Source organism: Talpa europaea (assembly GCF_964194135.1).
Source record: "Talpa europaea genome assembly, chromosome: 6".
Taxonomy (NCBI): Eukaryota; Metazoa; Chordata; class Mammalia; order Eulipotyphla; family Talpidae; genus Talpa; species Talpa europaea.
In genome coordinates, this window is record NC_140072.1 from 71772484 (window position 1) to 71797548 (window position 25065).

The 25065-nt window shown below is 38.5% G+C and overlaps 2 protein-coding genes across 16 annotated transcripts in view; both read left to right on the forward strand.

The window, feature by feature from the left end:
- The window catches only part of LOC311172126 (E3 SUMO-protein ligase RanBP2), a gene marked incomplete at its 3' end in the record, with an annotated part of 72068 nt that extends 70494 nt beyond the window's left edge, over positions 1-1574 (forward strand). For all 9 annotated transcript variants that reach the window (XM_084235295.1, XM_084235287.1, XM_084235288.1 and 6 more), the window contains 3 exons: positions 414-687; positions 801-1135; positions 1269-1574. In XM_084235295.1, the coding sequence (XP_084091421.1) occupies positions 414-687; positions 801-1135; positions 1269-1574 (915 nt within the window). The remainder of the gene's footprint in view (positions 1-413; positions 688-800; positions 1136-1268) is intronic.
- A 2870-nt stretch (positions 1575-4444) lies between these two features.
- Positions 4445-25065, forward strand: part of CCDC138 (coiled-coil domain containing 138) — a gene marked incomplete at both ends in the record, with an annotated part of 133592 nt that continues 112971 nt past the window's right edge. For 6 of the 7 annotated variants that reach the window (XM_084236034.1, XM_084236035.1, XM_084236036.1 and 3 more), the window contains 6 exons: positions 4445-4537; positions 5913-5970; positions 7536-7656; positions 9526-9653; positions 13250-13434; positions 15805-15963. In XM_084236034.1, the coding sequence (XP_084092160.1) occupies positions 4445-4537; positions 5913-5970; positions 7536-7656; positions 9526-9653; positions 13250-13434; positions 15805-15963 (744 nt within the window). Of the gene's footprint in view, positions 4538-5912; positions 5971-7535; positions 7657-9525; positions 9654-13246; positions 13435-15804; positions 15964-25065 lie in introns of all 7 variants that reach the window. The other variant, XM_084236033.1, reaches the window with a different exon arrangement.

Consider the following 25065-nt stretch of genomic DNA (forward strand, 5'->3'; position numbering starts at 1 on the left):
GGATAAGAATGTTGTTTAGTTTTCAAACTCAATTGGTTTTTTTTTTTTTTTTGTTTGTTTGTTTGTTTTTTTATAGAGGCATGTTTTATTTATTTGTTTGTTTTGTTTATACATACACTGGGTACAGTCAGAAGCGCGGGAGGGTGAGAGAATTCACCAGATTTATAAAAGAAGATATTAAATTTTCAAAAGAAAGAATACTACATAAGAGAAAAATATTTAATGACAAATAAGGTCTGTAGTGCCTCATCTGAATCAGATGTTTTCCTAGCCCTATGGCATTACTATTTATCTTGGCACTAAACTTCAAATTGATGTCATTACAAAGATAGTATCTTAAAGAATTTGGGTATTTGAAACTTATTATTAAATATGTTATTAGCAGCAACTTATAATTTCACCTGCTATCACAGGTAGAAGTAAAATCTGGAGAAGAAGATGAAGAAATTTTATTTAGAGAGAGAGCCAAACTCTATAGATGGGATCGAGATGTCAGTCAGTGGAAGGAACGCGGTGTTGGAGATATAAAGATTCTTTGGCATACAATGAAGAATTACTATCGGATCCTAATGAGAAGGGACCAGGTCTTTAAAGTGTGTGCAAACCATGTTATTACCAAAACAATGGAGTTAAAACCCTTAAATGTTTCCAATAATGCGTTAGTTTGGATTGCCTCAGATTATGCTGGTGAGTTTCTACATTCAAATACTACTTTTCATTTCTTTGACTTTTAAAAAATCCATTACAAATATAGCAGCTATTTTAATGCTAAGTTCTCCCTTTGTTTTCTTGTTTAACAGATGGAGAAGCAAAAGTGGAACAACTTGCAGTAAGATTTAAAACTAAGGAAATGGCTGATTGTTTTAAGAAAAAATTTGAAGAATGTCAACAGAATTTATTGAAACTCCAGAAAGGACAGGTATCGCTGACAGCAGAATTATCAAAGGAAACAAATCCTGTGGTCTTTTTTGATATTTGTGCAGATGATGAACCTCTGGGACGTATAACCATGGAATTACTTTCAAACATTGTTCCTCACACTGCTGAGAATTTCAGAGCACTATGCACTGGAGAAAGGGGCTTTGGTTTCAAGAACTCCATTTTTCACAGAGTAATTCCAGATTTTGTTTGCCAAGTAAGTATAAATTGTATATCACAATTGAAGTGTAGAAAAGTATACAACACTGATTTTATACACTAGTGATAAGTTCTGTGTATATTTTAATGTTTGATTTAGAATTCCTATTGATTGAAATATTTTTTTTCAGGGGGGAGATATCACCAAACATGATGGAACAGGAGGACGGTCCATTTATGGAGATAAATTTGAAGATGAAAATTTTAATGTGAGACATACTGGTCCTGGATTACTATCTATGGCCAATCGAGGCCGGGATACCAATAATTCTCAATTCTTTATAACACTGAAAAAAGCAGAACATTTGGACTTTAAACATGTAGTATTTGGGTTTGTTAAGGATGGCATGGATACCGTGAAAAAGATAGAATCATTTGGTTCTCCTAAAGGGTCTGTTAGTCGAAGAATTATTATCACAGAATGTGGACAGATATAAAATCATTGTTTTTCATAGTAAATTTTACCTGTAAAACAGTTGAATTGAGGCTTAGCTGTTATAAAAAAATGGCAATTATGTTCAGCTTTTGAAATGGACATTTCCAATGTATAAATGTAAAATTGCAGCTTATAGCTGTTGTCACTTTTTAATGTGTTATAATTAACCTTGCATGGTGTGAAATAAAAGTTTAAACACTGGTGTATTTCAGGTGTACTTGTGTTTATGTACTCCTGACATATCTGTATTAAAATGGAATAATACTAAACTTGTTAAAAGCAATAGACCTTCTCAAACTATTGAAGGAATTGATATATGCAATTTAATTTTAATTCCTTTAAGATACTGGACTTCCTGCATGCATGTGCATATATTATTTGAATAAAGGGACCACAATTTGGTTAATTACAATTTTAGATTTGAAATATATTTGGTATTTTACCTACTGGTGTATTCATTTTGCATATTCATTTATGAATGCTTAGAGCCACAGAGGATAGAGACTTAACCAAAGTGCTCTTCTATAATCCATACATCTTCTGTATAGTTTGTTACTTTTCAAGTAGACTGCCTTCTTTTATCTAGCTTCCTGTGCCCTTACAATGGCTTTAAATTAATTTTTACATTTTAAACAAGTTGAGGTTTTTTTTTTTTTTTTTTTTTTTAAATTTTTCTGTCATCTGTTTCTACTACCTCAAACTGCAGCTTGGTTCTGATAGAACTTGATTTTTTCCTTGCAGTTATTGTGATAAATTATGAATATTTTAAGAAGGTCTATACCATGTTCTTTGGTTAAAGATTGCTTTATATACTAGATTGTAGCAGTACCTTTTTCTGGTGAATTTTGTAGCAAAAATAAAGTGAGATTGTTAATAGCCATGACATTTTAAAAATTCATTACTTGTGCATTAAGTTGTTTATTCACTTTAGAACTAGACAGAGTAAATTGGGCAATTAAGGGCCTGTGAACTCAATCTGCCACATAATTTGCAGCGCTCCCAAGAAAGTGACTCCACGTTTGATAAACACTAAATGTATTTGGAAATGACTTAGTGTCAAAAGTTAGGTGGCTAACTGCTAAAGAAGAAGGGGAATGTTCTCATGTAAAGTAATAAAGAATCAGAGTATAAAACTTTATATATTCCATTCACTAATAGTGACTGTTTTCTGTTCTGTATTTTTACCAGTGATATCACCTCATTTTGTTTAGTTTAGGGATTTGGAACTAGACTGTCCTATAATAAATACCTGTTCGACTCCTAGTCAAGTGGGGTGAGAGGAATGCCACATGGTTTATATGAGTAATGAATGATGGAATGCTATCACTAATTCTTTTGGACACAAAGCCAGTTATGTCAGTTGAACTACCTGAACCTTGAAGAGAATTATGAACTACATATATGCACATTTAATATTAAGAATTTGCTTCTTTAGAAATCTGTGTAATAGAAGTTGATGTAAAGTGTGTTATTATTTTTCAGCTGGGATAGCCAATGCCTTTGTCATGAATTTAGAATAAATTCCCAGTAAATACAAGTGCATTTTAGCGATATTTTAGATAATTTATTATGATTTCTGTGCTATCAGGTAATAAAATTTAAATTTTCCAGAATTTGTATTCCAAAGATGCTTAAAAGTGACTCGAGGCATTTATAATTAAGACTTTAACATTTCAAGAAAGGACTTTGTCATTTCTCTTTGTTACATAGGTGTTCATGTGGTATATAACCCCACAATGATAATTGTGTTTTTTTAAGGTCTCATTAAAAGTTTCTTAAAGGTAGAATAAAAACTCATTATTTGTATACTTTTTTATTTAATGGCAGAAGTATTGGTTTAAATAATTTCAGATAACTACTTTAAACACTGATATTATAAAAATTTGGCATTTGCAAACTTTAAAGAAAAACCAAAGAATCTAGTTGTTAGTCCACATATGCCTTTGAGGAAATACTGTTTGAGAAACATTCAGTTACTCCTTTCAATCAGTCTTTACCATTCAGGTTAGCCAAAGTAAGTACTGAGCACCTACTAAAATACTAGGTACTGATTTAGGCACAATGAAAAGTTGTTAAAAGTAAGTACTTGTTCTCAGGGAGTTTATATTGCTAATACTGCTTTTTACTATTGCCCATTTATACATGTATAGAACACTGGTCAATAACGGAAATATCTGGGCTTTTTGTAGTCTTAGTAAAGGCCTGCGCGTATTAAAAACGGGTGTATTGTGGTATGTCCATACGCACACTAAAGTGAGGGATACTCTAGGCAAGGATTGTGTGTGTGTGCCTGCGTGTGCCTGCCTGAGACAGCTTGGGTAACACGGTGACCACCCAGCCTGGACACTTATACGCATTCTCACTGAGAGGCAAGTTGCATAGGTCAGGGGGCCACGCCTACCTTTTACGAAGTGAGCACCCTGAGGTGCGGCTAAGCATCCCTTTCTTTGAGGGGGCACACCAGTAAGGCGTAAGCTGCCCTGGATATGACTGAGGAAAAGGCGAGTAACAAGTTTTTAAGACACTCAGGGAGAGAATATTTTTGTTCAAGTAACACAGTAGTGAGGGAATTCGCCAATCTTCCTACAGGAAAAAGCACTTGGAACACGAGGGAGTTCGCAACTTAGACTGAGACACTGGGCTCATCGAGCGCCCGCGTACCCCGCCCTCCCACCAGCTCGTACCCAGCCCCAGGGAGGCGCCTCCGCCGCGCCGAACCCCGCCGCCAGACGCGCGCTCCCCCGGCCCGCGCCGTGCCGAGGCGGGTGACGTCATGACGCACGTCCGCCGCGCAAGCTCCTCTTGCGCGTCCCGCTGAGGGTTTGAACGCGGTTTCCGTTCCCGGGGAGACAGAGCCGGCCGAATCCTGCCATGGAGCCGAGGGTCGTCAAACCGCCCGGGCAGGACCTGGCCGTGGAGCGTCTCAAAAGCCGCTACGGACTAGGGGGCGGCGGCCTGGCCGAGGTGAGGCCTCGGTCGCTGCAGTGGCCTGGGCTGGCGCTCCGCAGGGGGCCGGGCCGAGGCGCTGCTGGCCGCTGGGCGAGAGCGCCGCTGCGAGCCCGGCGCCCCGCGCGCGGGTCGGGGGAGCCCGCTGGCGGGAGGAAGCGACCCGAGACGGGTGAACGCTGGCCGGGAAGTGACACACCTGTGGGAAAGCTAAGGTTTCTGTCAGCACCGTTAAAAATTGGGGTCTGTGTTCCACAAACCATGCCATGGCATTATTGAAAGTATTTTTGAAATTTAGTTACATTTACTCGAGTGCAGTTGAAAAGAGATTTTTTGTAAAGATTATTTTGAAATAATTTTAAACTTAAAATTTCAGGGGCCTCCCCGGTGGCGCAGCGGTTGAGCGCTGGGTTGCGAAGCTGCCCGCAGCCTCTGCAGCGCCGGTTTCAATCCCCGGCTGCTCCCCGGCCACTGGAGGAGGGTCCCACATGGCGCACAGACCTCTCCTGCCGCCCGCTGCTCCCCTCAGCAGTGCACTTCGGTCCTTCTGCCTGCTCTGCTCCCTGCTCTGGCTCTGGTGAATTCTCTCACCCTCCCGCGCTTCTGACTGTACCCAGTGCATGTATAAATAAATAAATCTTTAAAAAAAAAAGTTTTAAAAAAAACCTTAAAATTTCAAAAATAATTCAAATAACTTTCGTACCTTTTGTTTGGATTGACCATTAACATTTTGCCCCACTTGCTTTACCAGTCCCTCTCGCCTCCACGTTTTCACACCCTTTCCAGGCACACAGTTTTCCCTGAACTATTTGAGGGTAACTTGCAGGCATCCAAATTATAAGGACATTCTTATATAACCACAGTAAATTCAGGACTAATACGATAATAGTTTGTAACTTACAATTTATATTCCTATGTCGCCAATTATCTCAATAATATTCTTTGTAAATTTTTTTTCATAGTGCAAATCCAATATAAGAATGAACATTGCATTTGGTTGTGTCCTTTGTTGCCTTAATTCAAAACAAATTTTCAAGCCTTTTCTCAAATTTTATATACTGATATTTCTGAAAAGTGTAAATCATCATTAGAATGTCCCTCAGTGTGGATTCGAAGGATACCTCATGATTAGAAAGAGGGTATGTATTTTGACAGGAACACTATATGAATGATGTGTAGCCTGCTTCTGCTCATCAGGAGACTTGTAATGCTACTTTGTCTGTAATTGGTAGTGTTAACTCATAACTTGGTTAAAGTGGCCTCTATAACAGTTCTTCACTCTAATCTTTCTAATATGCTTTTGTAATTAATATATAAGTTCTGTGGAAATATTTTGAAACTAATGATTCTTAGTATACAAATTAAATATGTCTTTTTTTTTTTTCATTTTTAGTATGATTTTTCAAATTTTGATCAGGCTAAATGTAAGAGAAGATCTCTGACCTCCCCGGGTAAGCAGATTAAGTATTTTGTATACTTGGGGGTTTTAACAATTTTGAGAGAAAAAAATTCCTAAAAAATGTTTATACAATGACTAAAGTTAGTTATCTTTTGATACTAAGCTTTTTTTCAGTCTGGTAATGAATGAATAGTAACAATGATTTTTCGGATAAAATTTGTAGGGTATGCCTACCAATCAAATTGAATGAATTATTTTAGTGTTTTAATTGCAATATTTCTGCTTTTAAAGATGTTAAAAGTTGAGCAATATATTGAGCAGAGAAAATGAATTGTATTATTTTAGGCATAAACTTTCCAGGTCATTAGAGTAATTATACTAGAGGAGGATTTTATCTAATAAAATTGTATTTGAAAAAGTTAATTATAATGTGGAATTGGATAGGTTAGAACAACGTGTGGATAATCTGTAACTAACATGTATAGCTAATCATTACTCTTTTGATTTGGTGGTACTTAGGCAATGTCTTTAGTAGTAGCTGTAATTATGAACCATTGAGATGACTGCAGCAGAAACAGTAATTAATATCTTTAAAAGTTTGTCAGATGGTGGATTAGGGAATTTCACTTTTTTCTCAAGCTTACTTCATTTTGAAACTTTGAAAATACTCATCTAAAATATCCCTTCAATATAAAAAATAATTCCAGTTATTACTGAATACTATATCTTAAAATATCTTAAATTAAAATTGTATTTTAATTTTGAAATTTACCTTAAAATTTCCATCCTTGGGCGCCTCCCTGGTAGCCTAAGGGTTAAGTCTCTTTGCTATCACCACCACAGCCCACTAAGAAGGCCTGAGTTCTATCCCCAGCCAGGGAACTGGCCCACTTATGGCACAGCAGACCTCTTTTCTCTCACCTGCTACTCCCCTTCGTGTATTTCAGTAAGTCCACCTGCTCTTTTTCCCCACTCTGTCTCTAGTGAATATACTCACCCCCGACACCTCTGGCCTACACCCCAGTTCTTCTATGCAAAAATAAATAAAATCTTTAAAAAAAATTTCCATCCTTCCAAAATATAGCTAGAAAGTATACTTATTAAATGTCTAGGGGGGTCAAAAGAGTGTTAAAGAAGGATACCTAGATTTTAAAAGTATTTCTAAATTTCTTGTCAGAGGAATTCTCCTTTTCCATTTACTCACTGAATTTAGATATAGGCTAACAATTTGTTAAACAATTGTTTGTTTAAAATATGTAAAATTAAAAAATTATTCAGTGTGTAAGGACTAATAAAATACATAATTATATAGAAAGAAGGCTAGATTCTGAATTTTAGTCTTTCCAATTGCTGGTTATATAACTTCTCTGGTCCTTAGGTGCCTAACAATTAGAATAGGATTAAAGGTACTTGTTTTGCTTACTTCATAGGGTCAGTCAGGTACTGGGTGAAAGAGCAGTCAGTACAGTGCTACATAAATATAAGATTTAGAGTCTGTTTTCTGGGTGTTTGCATTGGAGATGTATGAATAAAATTAAGTAATTTTTCTCTCTCTAAGGTCCTAAAATGAGATCAGATACTAATGATTAATGCAGATGCTTCTTTTTTGTTAATCAGATCATTTTGATATCTACTCATCTGGAGATAAAGTTGGTTCATCATTAAGGTGTTACTCCAGTGAAAGAAAGCATTGCAGAACACCTCTTTTTAATTCATTCAAGCACTTAAATGTGAATTGGTAAAGTATACAGAATCCTTACTGTTGCTATCCTCCCACAGTATCTTAGAAAAACTGAGAAAGGACAAAGGGCAGGATGTTTCACTGTTTGTTTTTCTCTGAGAAGAATTACAAGCAGTCTTAAGCCTGTTGAATATTTAAAGAAACTTATATTAATTTTTACTGAAAATTTCTATGATAAAAACAGAAGCCTACCATTAGGTTTTGTGGCATAATGGAAGGTTTAAAAGATGAAAAATTATTTTTATGGTTATTCAACAAGAATTGAAAGAAACCCTGCTTTCTTTCTTTTTTTTTCTTTAAAGGAACTGGAATAAATATGAATGCAGGTTTATTAGGCCGTGATATCTAACTCAGTATCTTTTGTGCGTCACTAATGTGGTAAGCGCTGTATTTTAGGTAGTTGAAACAGATATTGGAGAAGTCATTCTGGGGAGATGGTAACTATAAAACGTGTATGACACACTGCTGGGCTGTGAGTGGTTTAACACTTATAAATTTCCATGGATGAAACTGGTATAGAAACAATGCTAAGGTGTAATAAAATTCAAAATTACTATTAGATGCTTAAAATACGTGGCATGATGAAAGGCTGTATCAAGAAGGAGTAAACATATTGAAATAATATTAAACCATCAAGATGTGTATGTATACAAAATGAAATGCTGAGATAATTGTGGAGAGAGGAAAAAGGGGAGTTGGGCTTACGTATCTATAAATTAGTTATTTGGGATCTTGAAATTTTTTATATAATGGCTTGCTTCCTGGCTTAAAGTAAGACACATAGATCAGTTAGTGTTTAGTACATAGAAAATCACTCAAATCTATTATTATCATCATCGTTGTTATTACTGTTTCATTTGGCACTCAATTAATTGATTTGGATTCCAGATTTGGACAAGAGGTAGATGGACTGTAGAATAAGGAAAAGTGAAAATTGCTATAAGAGTAATATGAATTAATGGAAATAATTTTCTAATATTTGATAGTTTTAATTTTTTTTTTTAAGATTTGTTTATTTATGCATACAAGAGCTGTTGTACAGGCCAGAGGTATTGGGGTATGTGTGAGAGGGTTCACCAGAGATAGAGTGGGGAGCAGAAGAGGCAGATCTGAAATACACTGTGGAGGGGAGCAGTGGGCGAGACAGGAGAGCTCCTGTGTGTTAGCTCCCTGGCCCGCTGGGGACCCAACTGCTGCAGTGGCTGGCAGTAGCTTGATAGTGCTGTGTCTTACACCCCTGCACCACCCAGGAGGCCCTGTTATTTGGCAGTTATTAAAAATCTTCGGGTTCCTTTTTCTCTTAATGTGGTGAGCATTAATTCTTTAAGCAAAAATTATAGATAGTGGCCTCCCTGGTGGTGCAAGGAGTTAAGATGTAGCACTACGAAGCTATCTGCAGCCACTGTGGCATGAGTTCAATTCCTGGCTAGGGAGGTGACTCACATAGCACAGCAGACCTCTCCTGCCTCGCCCACTGCTCCCCACTCAGTCTCTGGTGAATCCTCTCACCCCCGCATGTCTTGGTCTGCACCCCAGCTCTTGTATGCATAAATAAATAAATCTTTAAAAAGTCGTAGATAACAAAGCCTATTATATTTACCTCACAAAAATATTGGAAATCTAGAGTTTGACCATTGTAGAGAAGTGAACAAGTATATGTAGTTTTAAAGTAAGCTCATTTGAATATATCAAAAGATACTTATAGGTTATCAGTTTCAATGGCTGGTGCCTTTCACATTACTAGTTTTTACATTTTTATGAATCTTGTATTTTTTTCCTCTTGTTTTGCTTTTATTTGAAAAATATTTTAGATTATTCTAATACTATAGAAACAACCAGAATGCTGTGAAAAATTTTTTTTTGAAGCCTAGATGATGAACTGGATTCTTCTCGAGATTTGAAGCAAAGAGAAACAGAAGAAGAGTTAATTGACGATGATCACAGAGTTAGTACTTCCAAAATAACCACACAGTCTTTTAAAGAAATAGAAAAAGGTAATAAAAACACCAAACTTATTTATTTATTTAAAAAAAATTTTTTTTAATAGAGGCATGTTTTATTTATTTATTTATTTCTTTTGTTTTTGTTTATACATGCACTGGGTACAGTCAGAAGTGCGGGAGGGTGAGAGAATTCACCAGAGCCAGAGCGGGGAGCAGAGCAGGCAGAAGGACCGAAGTACACTGCTGAGGGGAGCAGCAGGCGGCAGGAGAGGTCTGTGCGCCATGTGGGACCCTCCTCCGGTGGCCGGGGAGCAGCCGGGGATCGAACCGGCGCCTCAGAGGCCGCGGGCAGCTTTGCAACCCAGCGCTCAACAGCTGCGCCACCGGGGAGGCCCCCAAACTTATTTATTTTTGATTGGGTATAGTATAGTTTATTGATGGTACATGATAAGGCAGGACTCCCTAAGCTCTTCCCTTTATCTAGGGGCGTCTGGAATGGAACTGTGACTCAGTGTGTTAGATGAGTAGGGGAAGGACTCCCCAGCAGCTGAGGACCTCTCTCTTCCTTTTGCGCTCTCGATGGGTCTGGTGGTTCAGGGGCTGTTAAGAGGATCATGTGGAGAGTTAAAAGGATCATATGGAGGCTGTGTAGACCATTGAGGTCCACCACCCTGTTGCTGCAGTTAAATTCATTGTTGTGCCAGTAAATGAGCCTGACAGAGTGGTCATTGAAGGCAGTGTCAGTCTTAGCATCGAAGGTAGAGGAATGGGTGTCGCTGTTACAATTGCGCAAAGCAGCTTGGTCCTCAGTGTAGCCCAGGATGCCCTTGAGGGAACCTAGTGATGTCTGGCCGATCACTTACCCCAAAGGATAACACTGATCCTCAGGTGTCTTTGTATTTCTGTGTTAGGAAAGTGGTAAATCCTTAGGTACTTTGCTAATTATTATTAAACTGAATGAGGAGAAAAAGAAACTTCATTATTTTCCAGTAGGATTCCTACACTCTCAAAACTAATCAAAGTAAGTTAATAATCATTATATTTAATAATTTCTTCAGTTCTTTTTCATATCAGTGTTAGGGATTGGGTAAGTGATTATAATATATGACTATCATTTTATTTTTAAGAAAATACTCTACAGTATTTAAGGTATGGCTTCTTTAGGTACTGAATTAGTAGTCTCTATGTACTTAATTGCATTTCATAGTTTTGTCAGGTTTTCAAGGAAAGTGGCAACAAGAGAGGGGACCTCCTTCCCTCTCTTGGCTGCAGACTTTGAAAGCACTGTACCACATGGATAACCTCTGTACATCTCTTTTCCTAGGCATACTTTGTCTACACACAACACTCATTCATTTCTTCCTTCCTCTCTTTCTTCTTTGTCCATTCATCTCAGGACTTGAAGAACATGTAAAACATTTCTGCCTGGACTTGTATTTCTTGCTACATGTGGATTTTCCCATTGAAAATAATAGGATAACCTATTAAAAAATTTTGGCGTATACTTAAAAGTAGACAAAATTAGGGAATATTCAGGCCAAGGGTTGGTAAGGTGGGAACTTAGAGAGGCAAGCAAAAACATTGAATGCCTTTCACATCAAGGACATTTGCTGAAAAGTGAAGTGAAACTTTTTCCTTTTCAGAATTCAGTTTCATTTTTTATTTTGGCTCCCCCAGTGTCTGTCCAAGCTGGGGAGTATAATGTAAAGCCTTCCTCCTTAAAGCTGGGACTCCCAAGAGACTAATGCAGATTATACTGCCTCACTAGTAACATAAAATAAATCTGACAAAACAGTGATGGCACAGAAATGAAGCAAGAGGTTGGGAGAATAAATTGAAATAACTACTTTGAGAAATATTTTGGCATCACTAGTAAAGATGAACCTGCACATATACCCTACTATCTTGCAATTTGCTAGTATTCTATGCCCTAGAGAAAGTTGAACTTATATACCAGAAACCATGTGCAAGAATGCAGCATCTGAATAGCCAGAGCAGCTTAAAATATCCATCTGTATTAGAATATTGGCATATAAAAGGTAGAAATCTTATAAAGCAGTAAAAATTTGTAACCTTGGCACTAACATAAGAACATTTAAGTAAGAGTATAGAAATTACATAATTATAGAATTGTAGACATAACATTTAAAAATAGGGCAAAAACACATAAAACCTTTTGTTTTACATAGTAGTAAAAACTTAAAATTAAAACAATAATTACCGTATTTGGATTAATGGTTCTTTGGTTTAGGGAAAAGAGGGAATGAGGGTAGCTCTCCTGCCTACCTGTGACTATGCAGTTGCCTCTCTTTTTCTCCTTTCATAATAAACCTATCCCAGGCATCCTTGGTGGCGCAAGGTGTTAATCATCAGCACTATGAAGCAGTCCGCAGCCACTGCAGCACGAGTCCATCCCCGGCCAAGGAAGTGACACACATGGCGCAGCAGACCTTGCCTGTCTCTCCATCTGCTCCCCTCAGCAGTATGTTTCAGTTAGTCTGCCTGTTCTGTTCTCCACTCTGTCTCTGGTGAATCCTCTTATCCCCTGGGCCTGTAGCTTCCACACCAGCTCTTGTATGCATAAATAAAAATAAAATCTTAAAAAACAAACCTGTCCTTTTAGAATGAATTAAAAAAGGGTGTAGGGGAAAGGTGCTCAGGAGTTTCTGAAATACCTTTCCATTTCGTGGCCTAATACATGAGTTTTTTTTTTTTTTTAAGATTTATTTATTTATGCACCCAAGAGCTGGGGTACAGGCCAGAGATCCGGCGCGGGGTGGTGGTGGTGGTGTGGTGGTGGTGAGGGGATTCACCAGAGACAGAGCGGGAAACAGAACAGGGAGACTGACTGAAATACACTGCTGAGAGGAGCAGCGGGTGAGACAGGAGAGGTCTGCTGCGCCATGTGGGTTGCTCCCAGCCAGCCATGGGATCGAACTCGTGCTGCAGAGGCTGCAGGTTGCTTCATAGTGTGGTGCTTAACTCCTTGTGCCACCAGGGAGGCCCCTACATGAGTATTTTTGCACTTTGAAATTAAAAAAAAAAGTTTAATTAACAAGGGACATGAGAAAGGATAGAAAGAGAGAGGTGTTTTGGTACTTTAAAATCTATTTTTTTTTTTAAGATTTATTTTTTATTTATTTATAAAAGCACTGGGTACAGTCAGAAGTGTGGAAGGGTGAGAGAATTCACCAGAGCCAGAGCAGGGAACAGAACAGGCAGTGTGACGAAATACACTGCTGAGGGGAGCAGCGGGCGGCAGGAGAGGTCTGTCACGCCATGTGGGACCCTCGCCAGCGGCCAGTGATCGAACCGGTGCTGCAGAGGCTGTGGGCAGATTCGCAGCCCAGCATTGAACCGCTGCGCCACCGGGGGAGGCCCTAAAATCTATTTTTGAAATGATTTCAAACTTAAAGAAAAGTTACAGAAAGACGTACAGAGCTTTCTTGTAAAGCTCTATTTTTTAAAAACACTTTACCACATTTCCTATATCACTGTTTCTGTAATAATACTTGAAACTTTTTAACAGTATTATGCTTTAAAACTAGAATACAGTACTATAATTCATATCTAAGGTAACTTCCTAAAGATTACTCTGAGAATATATAAATTATAAGGTTTATATTAAAATTTTAGTTTCTTAGCAGGTTCCCGACCAACTAATTTGGCTTCAAATTCAAGAAATTTGACTGAATGTTGTAGTGATGCAGATGATTCTCCTTTGAAACCTGTCAGCTATCCAACATCTAAACCATCAAACAAACAACGCTTACTTCCACATCAGATCAATCAAATATATGATGAATTATTTCAAATACATCAGAAACTGCAGGTAAGAACTAAGTACTGAACTGAGGATTCAGAAATATTTATGTTCTCAACACCAAGAATTTATGAAGTAGGAAAACAAGGTATTTCATTGTTATTGTTTTTTTTTTTTTAAAGATTTATTTATTTTTTTAAGATTTATTTATGCATACAAGAGCTAGGGTGCAGGCCAGAGGTGCGGGGGTGTGGGGGAGGTGAGAGGATTCACCAGAGACAGAGTGGGAAGAGGACAGGCAGACTGACTGAAATACACTGCTGTGGGGAGCAGCGGACGAGACAGGAAATGTCTGCCTCGCCATGTGGGTTGTTCCCTGGCCGTCCGGAGATTGAACTCGTGCTGCCGAGGCTGTAGATTGCTTCATAGTGCAGTGCTTTAAACCCTTGCGCCACCAGGGAGGCCCCTCATTGTTGTTATTTTAGATAAGGTGTCACAACAAGGTCAAAAGAGAATGAATTCAGTTTATTTGAACTATTAAAGGGAAGAATGTATGGCTGTGAGAAAAATATACACTGGTGTTTATGTGTATAGTTACATTTCTTAGATTTCAGACTGTTTTTATATTTATCTCCTTCCCATTCCACCCCACCCCACTTCTCTGAAGAAATAAAATCTGTTGGTAAGGAGTGCTTTTCGAAATAGGTATTTTAAATACCTCTCTGTATGGAGTTCTCTTATGAACTCTCGCTAAATTTTAATATCAAACATTGGCCTATCTGTGGCATTTTGTTTGTTTCCAAAGGATGTAATTCATGTATTTATCAAGTGTCCGTTAGATGGGAGTATTTAAGGAAGCAAAATTATATGTAATACACAATTTCATTTTGAAATTCTTCTAGTTGAAAATAAGTTATATACATGTGAAAGAGTTATACACTTTTTAAAACCAGCATCTTATTTTGTCTAAATGAGTTATATGGAAATTACCATACCATTTTAGAAAAGATTATTTTTGCCAGAAATCCTTGGGCACACATTCAGGGAGAGACTTTGCTTAGTCCTTGTCTGAAAGGTAAAATAGAGGGCATCTTAGGTTCAAGGAATTGGGGTGAGAAGTTTTTGGAAAGGAATAGTTTGTCAGATTGTGACTATATCAGCCTGTCTAGAGAAAGAAAGTAATGAAAATACAGGCTGGCTATTACAGGTTTTTAAACAAAACTGATACAGTAAATAATGGATCATTAAGAAGATTCCTTTGATGGTAATAATTTATGGGATTAAAAGAGAATAAGTTGGAGCCTTCCTGGTGGCATAGTGGTTAAAGTCTCAGCATTATCAAGCTGTCGCCGCCACAGTCCTGCTCTCCACTCTCTCTGGTCAATCCTTTAAACAACCCCCCCCCCCACCTCTGGCCTATGCCCCAGTTCTTATATATAAAAATAAATCTTAAAAAAAAAGAATAAACATGTTGGAAGGATATAGCTATCTAGAATGAACACAATGTAGATATAAATAATGTAAAAATGGTTTAGTAATAGGTAAGCCACTTTAGAAGGGGGATACAGATTGAGGCCAAATTAAATTGAGAGGGACTCAGCAATTGAGGACAGAGTTTTGAAAACATTTGTGAAGGGACAGAGATACATGAATGGGGCCAAGAGACTTCATTTCAGATGGATTCAGAGTGATTTAAAATATTAGATAGATAACAGCATAAGCATGCAAAGGCAGTGAGATCCTGAGCCTGCATTTTAATGGGAAGAAAGAGGATCCTGTGTGTCTTAAAGGTAGGAGGTTGATGTTTCTTCCAGCTGTCTTCTGTTTTCCCTGTGAAGTTAAAGATGAGAATGTCCACATAGACTGGTGTGTGGACAGGAGGCAGTATGTTCAGTGAAAATATGGAGAAGGTTTGAGAGAGACGCTGGAGAATGGGAGAGTGAGCTTACCAATGAAAATACAAAAAGATTTCTGGAGTGCATTGAGTAGAGGTTAAGACCATGAGTTTTATTATGGTACCACTCTTCATGATGTGTGATTTTTTTTTTTTTTCTCCAGTGATATTTAGTTTAGCATTGGAGAGTGAAAGATAGTGCTTTAAATGCATGACTGTGATCTTTCAGCCCAAGGTGATATAAAGAGAAGAAGGTAAGGGAGTGGAAATTATAGGTAAAAGAATGGATATTCAAGTGGAAGTGGAACATGGAATTTAAGCTGGATAGGGGTTTAATTCTGTATAGTACTGATCCATTTTGCACCACAAATAGAATTTCTTTTTATTTGTTGTACTAGTCTCGCTATTACTGTAATTGAGATCTTTCATTGTCTACATGTCATCCTAAAGACCATTTGATTAAGCTGCAGACAGTAAATAGAAATATAATTTGTGGAATTTGTGAACACGTTTTAAAAGCACTTAAATCTGACATTTTGATACAGTGTGAAACTGCAGCACAACAGGAATTTGCTGAAGAACTTCAAAAGCGAGAACGAATTTTAGTTGAAAGAGAACAACTACTTTTCAGACATGAAACTGCTTTGAGTAAAATTAAAGGTGTTGAAGACGAGGTTCTTACAAGATTTCAGATTGTAAAAGAGGTAACTAGCATTTGATTTTAGAGTAATGTAATTTATTTTTCCTCTAAATTTGGGTCAACTAGTTGTTAAGCATTTTGCCACATTTGCTCACTTGCTTTTCCCTCATCCTCCATTTTTTCTTGAACCATTTGAAATTAACTTACAAAAATCATGATATCCCCTAAAAACTTTTCTATTGTTATATTTACTTATTAGGAGTATGATCTCTTAAGAATAAGAGCATTCTGTATACCATTGTCATATCAGCAAATTAATGTTAATTAAATAATTTAAATTAATATATAGCCCACATTCACTTACCCAATAACAGACATTTCAGAGACCAGTTGGGTAAGTGAATGTGGACTCAGTTAATGGTTTAAATCTTAATTCAGTTCTCAGAGCCTTTGCTATGCTGGTTTTTTCCATGCTTTAGGCATTGGGGAGTTAGCCTGAGGCTTGGGTAGTATTTTTAAACTGAGCTGTAATCTCTCCATCTTTGTTATGCCTAGGAAACTGGGGTGGACCAGATTTGTACTGGTTCCTGTATAATCATGCATGATTTAACGATGAAGACACGATTCTGAAAAATATGTCACTGGGCAATTTCACTGTTGCTCAAATATTAGAGCGTAATTACACAAGTCTGCTTGATATGGCCTACTACACAGCGAGGCTATATGGTATAAGTCACCTTTGTGTATGTCGCCTGTCATTGAATATCAAGCAATGCATGATTGCCCAGTAGAGATCCACAGCCGTCCTGATGAGGTTCTCCCCATACCCTTTGGCTCACAGGGGCTCTTTTTCCTGGTTTCCTGACTAAAAGGGAATTTCTCTAAATTTTAGCAGCCTATTTTGCTGCTTTACTTCTCAGTGAATGGGGCTTGCCCTGGGGTACGACTGCTTGAAAAAAAGAAACAAAAATCAAAACAGGAAACTTCATCCCACATGAGTTGTTTCTCCAAGTTTTAATCCCTTTCTTTAGTCTTCTGATTTTGTTTACTTTCCACAGTCTTTACATGATTGCTTTTTGTGCTTTGTATCGGGCTTTTTTTGTAATCGGTAGTGTAGTGAGCTTATCTTGCCATACTGGAAAGGGAACTCATTTGAATGTGGAAAAATTTGGACAATTGAGTATATTAACTTCAGTTAAAAAATAACTGTATTTGTGACTATATACTAAATTATTTAAGAAATCATTTAATGTGATAATAAAATTACATAAAGCTAATTTTATTTTTGATGATTGGATTTTAACCAGGGCAAAAGAAAGACTGCTTAGAGTCTCCATCCTAATTTCATCCTTTATTTTATCTCTTTAAATTTGTCCGTCTGTTATTCCTATTAAGTTTAAAGATAGCTGTTTTATTTTAATGCTGTCCATATGAGTACATGGAAAAGGGAATTCAGTTTCTTGATTTTTTAGAGAAACTTGCTTGTTTTACTACATGAGTAAAAGGTGAAAGAAACTTTTTAACTTATTCATACTTTATTTATTTTTAATATTTTATTTTATATAATTCTTACATCATTTTTCATTTTTGCACAATGTATGCATTTTCATTTTGGTTATATTCCCCATAAAATTGCATCCCCCTTATTTTAACCCTAATCCTTCCTCTCCCCACCCCACCCCCACCCCATAGTGTGTCTCTGGTTTATAGTTGCTTGTTGGTTTTGATTTTTACTTTGTATTAATTAATCTTTTTGCTGGTCCCTTATTTAGGTTTTCTAAATTCCTGCTGTGAGTGAGACCATCTGGTATTTTTCTTTTTCTTTCTGACTTATTTCGCTGAGCATGATTCTTCTACCTCCATACATGTTGCTGCAAACTGCATGAGTTTATCTTTTTTGATTGCTGACTAATATTCCATGGTGTATATGTACCACATCTTCTTGATCCAGTCATCTATTTTTGGGCATTTGGGTTGTTTCCATAGCTTAGCTATTGTAAATAGTGCTGCTATAAACATAGGGGTGCAGATGCCCTTTTGAATTCATGATTCTGTGTCTTTTGGGTAAATACCTAGGAGTGGAATTGCTGGATCATATGGAAGCTCTATCTTTAGTAGGTCAAGAAATCTCCACACAGCTCTTCATAGAGGTTGGACCAGTTTGCACTCACACCAGCAGTGCAGGAGAGTTCTTTTTTTTCCACAACCTCGCCAGCATTTGTTGTTGCTAGTTTTTTTAATATGTGCCATTCTCACTGGTGTAAGATGGTATCTCATGGTAGTTTTGATTTGCATTTCCTTGATTACAAGTAATGTTGAACCTTTTTTCATGTGCCTATTGGCCATTTGCATTTTCTCTTCGGAGAAGTTTCTTTTTAGCTCTTCTGCCCATTTTTTGACTGGATTATTTTCTTTGTTTTTGTTGAGTGCCATCAGCTCTTTATAGATTTTTGTGATCATCCTTTATGATTAGTGTTATGTGCAAAAATTTTCCCCCAGTCGGTGTAGTTTCTCTTTGTTTTTGTTATTGTCTCTTTAGCTGTGCAGAAGCTCTTTAATTTGATGTAGTCCCAGCTGTTTATCTTTGCCTTCACTATCACTGCTTTGGGTGATGTGTCTGTAAAGATGTCTTTGAGGTAGGTGCATGTCATGTAGTGTTTTGCCTATTTTTCCTTCTATGTATTTTCTGGTTTTAGGTCTTATGTCTAGTTCTTTAATCCATTTTGCATTGGTTTTTGTGCATGGTGTGAGGTAGTAGTCAAGCTTAATTCTTTTGCATGTAGCAACCCAGTTTTCCCAGCACCATTTATTTTTTAATTTTTTAAAATTTTTTTAAAGATTTATTTATTTATTTATACAAGCATTGGGTACAGTCAGAAGCGCGGGAGGGTGAGAGAATTCACCAGAGCCAGAGCGGGGAGCAGAGCAGGCAGAAGGACCGAAGTACACTGCTGAGGGGAGCAGCGGGCTGCAGGAGAGGTCTGCGCACCATGTGGGACCCTCCTCTGGTGGTCAGGGAATAGCCGGGGATCGAACGGGCGCTGCAGAGGCTGCGGGCAGCTTCGCAACCCAGCGCTCAACTGCTGCGCCACCAGGGAGGCCCCCAGCACCATTTTTGACCAAACTTTTCTTAGCTTCAGTGCATATTCTTTGCTCCTTTGTCAAAGATTAGTTGACCATAAATCTGTGGGTTTATTTCTGGATTTTCTATTTGGTTCCATTGGTGTGTGTGTGTGTGTGTGTGTTCTTGTTCCAATACCATGCAGTTTTGATGATTATGGCTTTGTAGTATAGTTTGAAGTCTGGGAATGTGATGCCTCCATTCCCTGCTTTTTTTTTTTTTTTTTTCAGGAGAGCTTTGGCTATTTGGGGTTTTTGGTGATTACATATGAATTTCATCAATAATTGTTGAATTTCTTTGAAGAATGTCATTGAAAATTTTATTGGAATATCATCAAATCTGTAAATTGCTTTTGGTGGGATGGCCATTTTGATAATTCCTCCAATCCATGAGCAGGGGAATTCTTTCCATTTCTTCGTGTCTTCTGTTTCTTTTAACAGTGTTTTCTAGTTTTCTTTGTATAGGTCCTTTACCTCTTTTGTTAGGTTTATTTCCAAGTGTTTGATTTTTTTGTTTCTATAATAAAAGGGATGGCTTTCTTGATTTCTTCTTCTTTAGATTGACTGATTGTGTATAAGGAAGGCTACTGATTTTTGCATGTTGATTTTGTATCCTGCTACTTTACTAAACTGATTGATTAATTAGGTTTTCTGTGGAGTTTTTGGGGTTCTCTATGTATATTATCATATCATCTGCGAGTAGTGATAGTTTTCCTTCTTCCTTCCCTATTTGGATTCCTTGAAAGTCTTTCTCTTATCTTATTGCTTTGGCTAGGACTTCCAGTATTATATTGAAAAGCAGTGGTGCGAGTGGACATCCTCGTTTTGTTCCAGATCTTAATGGAAATGCTTTCAGCTTTTTGCCATTGAGAATGATACTGGCGGGCCTCCCCAGTGGCGCAGTGGTTGTGCGCTGGGTTGTGAAGCTGCCCGCAGCCTCTGCACCTGGTTCGTTCCCTGGCCGCCTGCGAGGGTCCCACATGGCGTGCAGACCTCTCCTGCTGTCCGCTGCTCCCCTCAGCAGTGTACTTTGTCAGTCTGCCTGCTCTGCTCCCTGCTCTGGCTCTGGTGAATTCTCTCACCCTCCTGAACTTCTGACTGTACCCAGTGCTTGTGTAAATAAATAAATAAATTTAAAAAAAAAAAAAAAAGAAAGAATGATACTGGCTATGGCCTTGTCATAGATGGCCTTCATGATGTTGAGGTATGTTTCTTGTATCCGGAAAGTTTCAAAGGCCTTTATCATAAATGGGTGTTGTACTTTGTCGAAAGCTTTTTCACCATCTATTGATATTATCATATGGTTTTCATATTTCTTTTTGTTGATGTAGATAACACTGATTGATTTTCGGATGTTGAATCATCCTTGTGTCCCTGGAATAAATCCTACTTGGTCGTGGTGAATTACCTTATGGATACACTTGGTGTATCTGTTGATATTTGTCTTGTGTCCCAGTATGTGATCGATCCTGGAGAATGAGCCATGTGCGCTTGAGAAAAATGTGTACTCAGATTTTTGGGGGTTTAGTGTTCTATAGATGTCTGTTAAGTCCATGAGCTCTAGATCCTTATTTAGAGCTTTAGTGTCCTTAGTCATTTTTTGTCTAGTTGATCTATCCATTGTTGATAGTGGTATGTTGAAGTTTCCTACTACATATGTGTTTTCTCTGATGTCTGTTTTCAGAGATGATAATAGTCGTCTGATAAATTTTGGTGCTCTTTCATTTGGTGAATATATGTTAATGAATGTTATTTCTTCTTGAAGTGTTGTCCCTTGATCATAATATAGTGACCGCTGGGGTCTCTTTTTACCTTTTTGAGTTTGAAATGTTTTATCTGATGTAAGTATAGCTGTTCCTGCGTTCTTTTTTGGTCCATTTGCTTGTAGGATTGTTTTGCATTCTTTTGCTTTGAGTCTATTTTTATCTTTTGTAGTTTAATGTGTTTCCTGGAGACAGCAAAAGGTTGGGTTTTGTTTCTTAATCCAGCCTGCGACTCTGTGTCTTTTTATTGAAGAGTTTAGTCCATTTACATTTACAGTTAATATTGATATGTTAGTGTCTGTATTTGCCACTTTGTCTTTCCTCAGATTTTATTTATTTGTTCTTTTAATAACTTTTTTTTTTGGCCTTGTTTCGTTGTTATTCATCCCTCTGTTGGTTCTGGCTTTAGGACTCCTTGTAGTATTTTTTGGAGTGGGGGTTTAGTAGTCATGAAATTCCAGAGTTTCTGTTTGTCTGGGAAGGCCCTTATTCTTTCTTCATGGAGGAAGGAAAGCTTCGCATGATGGAGTATTTTTGGTTGGCATTTGTTGTCTTAGAGTCTGTTGACTATGTCCCTCCACTCTCTCCTTGCCCATAGTGTTTCTTCAGAGAAGTCTGATGTCAGCCTCATTGGTTTTTCTTTGTATGTTGTCTGTTTCTTCCCTTTTTTCAGCTTCATTATTTTTTCCTTGTCTTGGATTCTTGGGAGCTTTACTATTATGTTTCTTGCTGTACATTTCCTTTCATCATAGAAGTTTGGTGTTCTTCCTGATTCTTGTATGTCTATTTTCAGCTTCTTCTTCACATTTGGGAAGTTCCCTTCAGTTATTTCCTTAAATATTTTCTCTGTTCCTAGTGTTATAGGACAGGGAGAGGGGCAGCCCAAACCCCGCAAACCTGCCTATTCTAAATGGGTTCTGCCATCCGCCACATCAACACAAAACACATGGGACTTTAATGGGAAGGAACTTTAATAAAACTAGGAAACAATACAGGTAAGGCAAAGAGTCTAGTTTCTAAATGAAGTACCCAAAGTTACCCGTCCCCTTGTAGGTAAAAGTCCATCCATATGGGATCGGCCCAGAACAAGGCCCCAAAGCCTGCTACAAGTCTAAAGCATCTTCCAGTGGGGACCCACAGAAAAGGGTCACAAACAACCGGACAAGCCCGGAAGGAAAAGAGCAAAATCAACATCAAGATAAAAGCTGCCATGGTCACCTCCCCACGGGTCTCACCCACATCTGTGTCACCCAGTCCACGACCAAAAGACAAGCACAGTTTCTTTACGTGTCTCTAGGCTCCATGCGCCTCCTCCAGGTCTCCTTCTGGCTCCATCCTGCTCCTTCCTTCCTCTTCTTCAGCTTCTCCTCTTCTTGCTCAGCTCCACCCTCCCTTGGGTGGGGCAGGGAACCTCCCCCTTTCCTGGGGACCACCCTGTTACACTAGGACTCTCTCCTCTCCTTCTGGGATTCCTGTAACTCTTATATTTCCTTTCCTCATGGAGTCAGATAATTCCCAAAGTCTTCCTTCAGTCTTTTTCATTTGTACTTCTCTTTCCTTTTCTCTTTTTGTTCTTTTTATTTCTGTGTCTTCAGAGTGCTTATTCTTGCTTCCATTTCATCTATTCTGTTATCACTGCTTTCCCCAGAGTTCTTTAGCTCTTCCATTAATCCTTTAATCTCCTGCATTTCCTTTGCTTCCCTCTTTAGGGACTCAATTTCATTCTTCTGACCTTTGTTTTCCTTAATGATATTTTGTCAGTTTTTTAATCATGGCAACTTTAAATTCTCTTTCTGGAAGGCTCAGATTTTCTTTCAAGTCACTGTTGTTGCATTCTGGTGGGTGGTTTTCTTTGTGGTGTGTCTGTCTTTTTCATGAGGACTTGCTTGGTTGCATGTAGTTTTCTTCTCCCTGCTGCTTGTTTTCTAATTTGTCCTATGCATTGGGACACTGTGTCGCTGGTACCGGCTGGCATCTTTTCAGTATGCTCTTTCTGGGATGTCAGAAACTAGTGGTCCAATCGAGTCATAAAGTGTTATGTCTGAATTCCAGTACGGCAATAGTACTAATGAATATGTTTTTGGTCGCTGTCACAGAGAATCTCCTCCTTCTGTATTTGTTTAATTCCAAGGAGGATCTTATGGTTTCACAGTCTACCCTGTGGTGGCAGGATTGCCTGCTGGCCTCCAAATTGCTGGATCCCCCTCTGGGCTCAGACTGGTAGCCCAGTCTGAGGGGGCTTTTCAGCTCACTCGCTTGTGGGGGCTTTTCATCTTACCTCTGGCTGTGAGCGTAGCCCTTTCCCTGCTTCACGTAGTCTAAGTGTGTTGCAGAGAAACATATGGTCCCTGATCTAAGATGGCGAGTCGGGACAGCACTTCTGTGCACCCTTGGTCTGCCCCGGGACTGACCGCATCCCCCTCTGGGCTCCAGCGGCCAGATGGAGACTGGCTGTGGGTGCTTTGCAGCTCACCTCTGGCTGTGAGCGCAGCCCTTTCCCAGCTCCACGCAGTCTAGGTGTGTTGCAGCTTAACTATTCATACTTTAAATCTGTGAACTTTCTGGGTTCTCCCTCAGCTAACATTGGCTAAAAATCAGAGTAGGCTCTCCTTTCCTGTGAAATGACCATTTAATCTATAAAGTCTGCTGTCTGCCAGTAAGTCAGCCTTTTCAACTCCCCACTAATGAGCAAGGACCCAAGATTTAAACATTGGACACCTAGCTCACAAGTGTCTTTGTTAGCAGGCAAACTCAAGAGCACCCCAGGAAACCCAATGTGCACAATGTGCATAATTTAAATGTGTCTAAATGGGTTCTGCTGTCTGCTCCAATACATACTCTCAGTGCATAAGACCTTCAATAGAAAACAACTGTTGTGGGGAGAAGATCAGGGTGAGGCTGAGGTGTGGGGGTGAAAAGAATTCACCAGACACAGAGTGGAGAACAGAACAGGAGGATTTATTTAGCCTGCTGCTAAGAGAAGCAGCAGGCGAGACGGGAGGAGTCTGTACCCTAAGGAGGATTTGAGGCTCTCTTTTATACTCTGTTTTTTGTGGGCTTTCTAACTTGGGGCACCAGTTTGCACCAATTGTGTGCTGGGATGTTTTGTCTCCAGCACAGGTCTTTGACACAGAAGTGTGTTCTGGCCTCTATTGCTTCATTTCTGGAGCTAGACTGGTTTTTCTGGGCATGGAGGTCAGTTTTATGCTCTTGTCCCCAAAGACAGCCTTATGCATTCCCTTTAATTTATTCAAACCTTCCAAACTTGCCTGCTGGGTTAGGAGCAGGGGCTTAGTTTTTAACCTGACTAAACTGTAGGCCAACAAGAACTTTAATCAGTTAGTGTACAGTAGAGAGAAGAGAAAGAATCAAGTTAAAAATGTTACAGTAACGAGACATTTGTCTCTCCCTTTCTGCCCTACCAGATAAACATTTGTTTCTTCCTTTTGCCAGGTATACTCTCCCATTTCCTTTTTTTATCCTCTAGTCTTAATTGTCTTGTTTTTACATTTCAAGAAATTGAGAATATCGTACCAGAATTGCTGACCACCAGGTGATATCAACAGCAAGCTGGCATCAACCTAAATCTCCCCACAAATCTCCAAATGCTTATGTCACAAGGATGAGATGCTGACCCTTACTCATTCCTCTGCTCCCTCCTTACTCCCTGTAACTCTAGATAAATAGCCAAAACTCTGTCAGAAAAGCAGGGCTATGTTCTTTCAGATACAAGTCAGCTGCCCTCCTCAGTTTGTCAACAAATCAAACTACTTTTCTTTTCCTCAAACTCTGTTTACTTTTGTTGGCTAACATTCCCTAACACTCCTACTCTCCTTTCTTAACCTTCTTCCTTTTCCTCTCCCAATCTTTTCTAGTTCTTGTTGCTCAGCTCCACCCTTCCTTGGGTGGGGCAGGAAACCTGGAACCTCCTCTTTCTGTTGATAGCATACTGTTACATCTTCCTAGTACATGCTGTAGACATGGAGAAAGGGGTTAAGCCCTAGCTTTTGTTTTTTTTTTTTTGTTTACCTTCCTCTGAGCATAGATAGCAATCTACATTTCTTTACAGCAAGGTCATTAAGGAAAACCAGCCTTATTAAGAAATTTGACTTTGGATGGCTCACTTCTCTTCTGACTTTGTAACAAGATAAATAAATGGAACTCAAACTTGTGATTGTTAGAACAGTTCTCATAGAGTAAAATCTGTCAGACTGATGTTTTTGGAGTGATACTGGGTTCAGAAAACAGAGGCTTTGGGTTACCCCTGAGAAAAGTTTCACCAG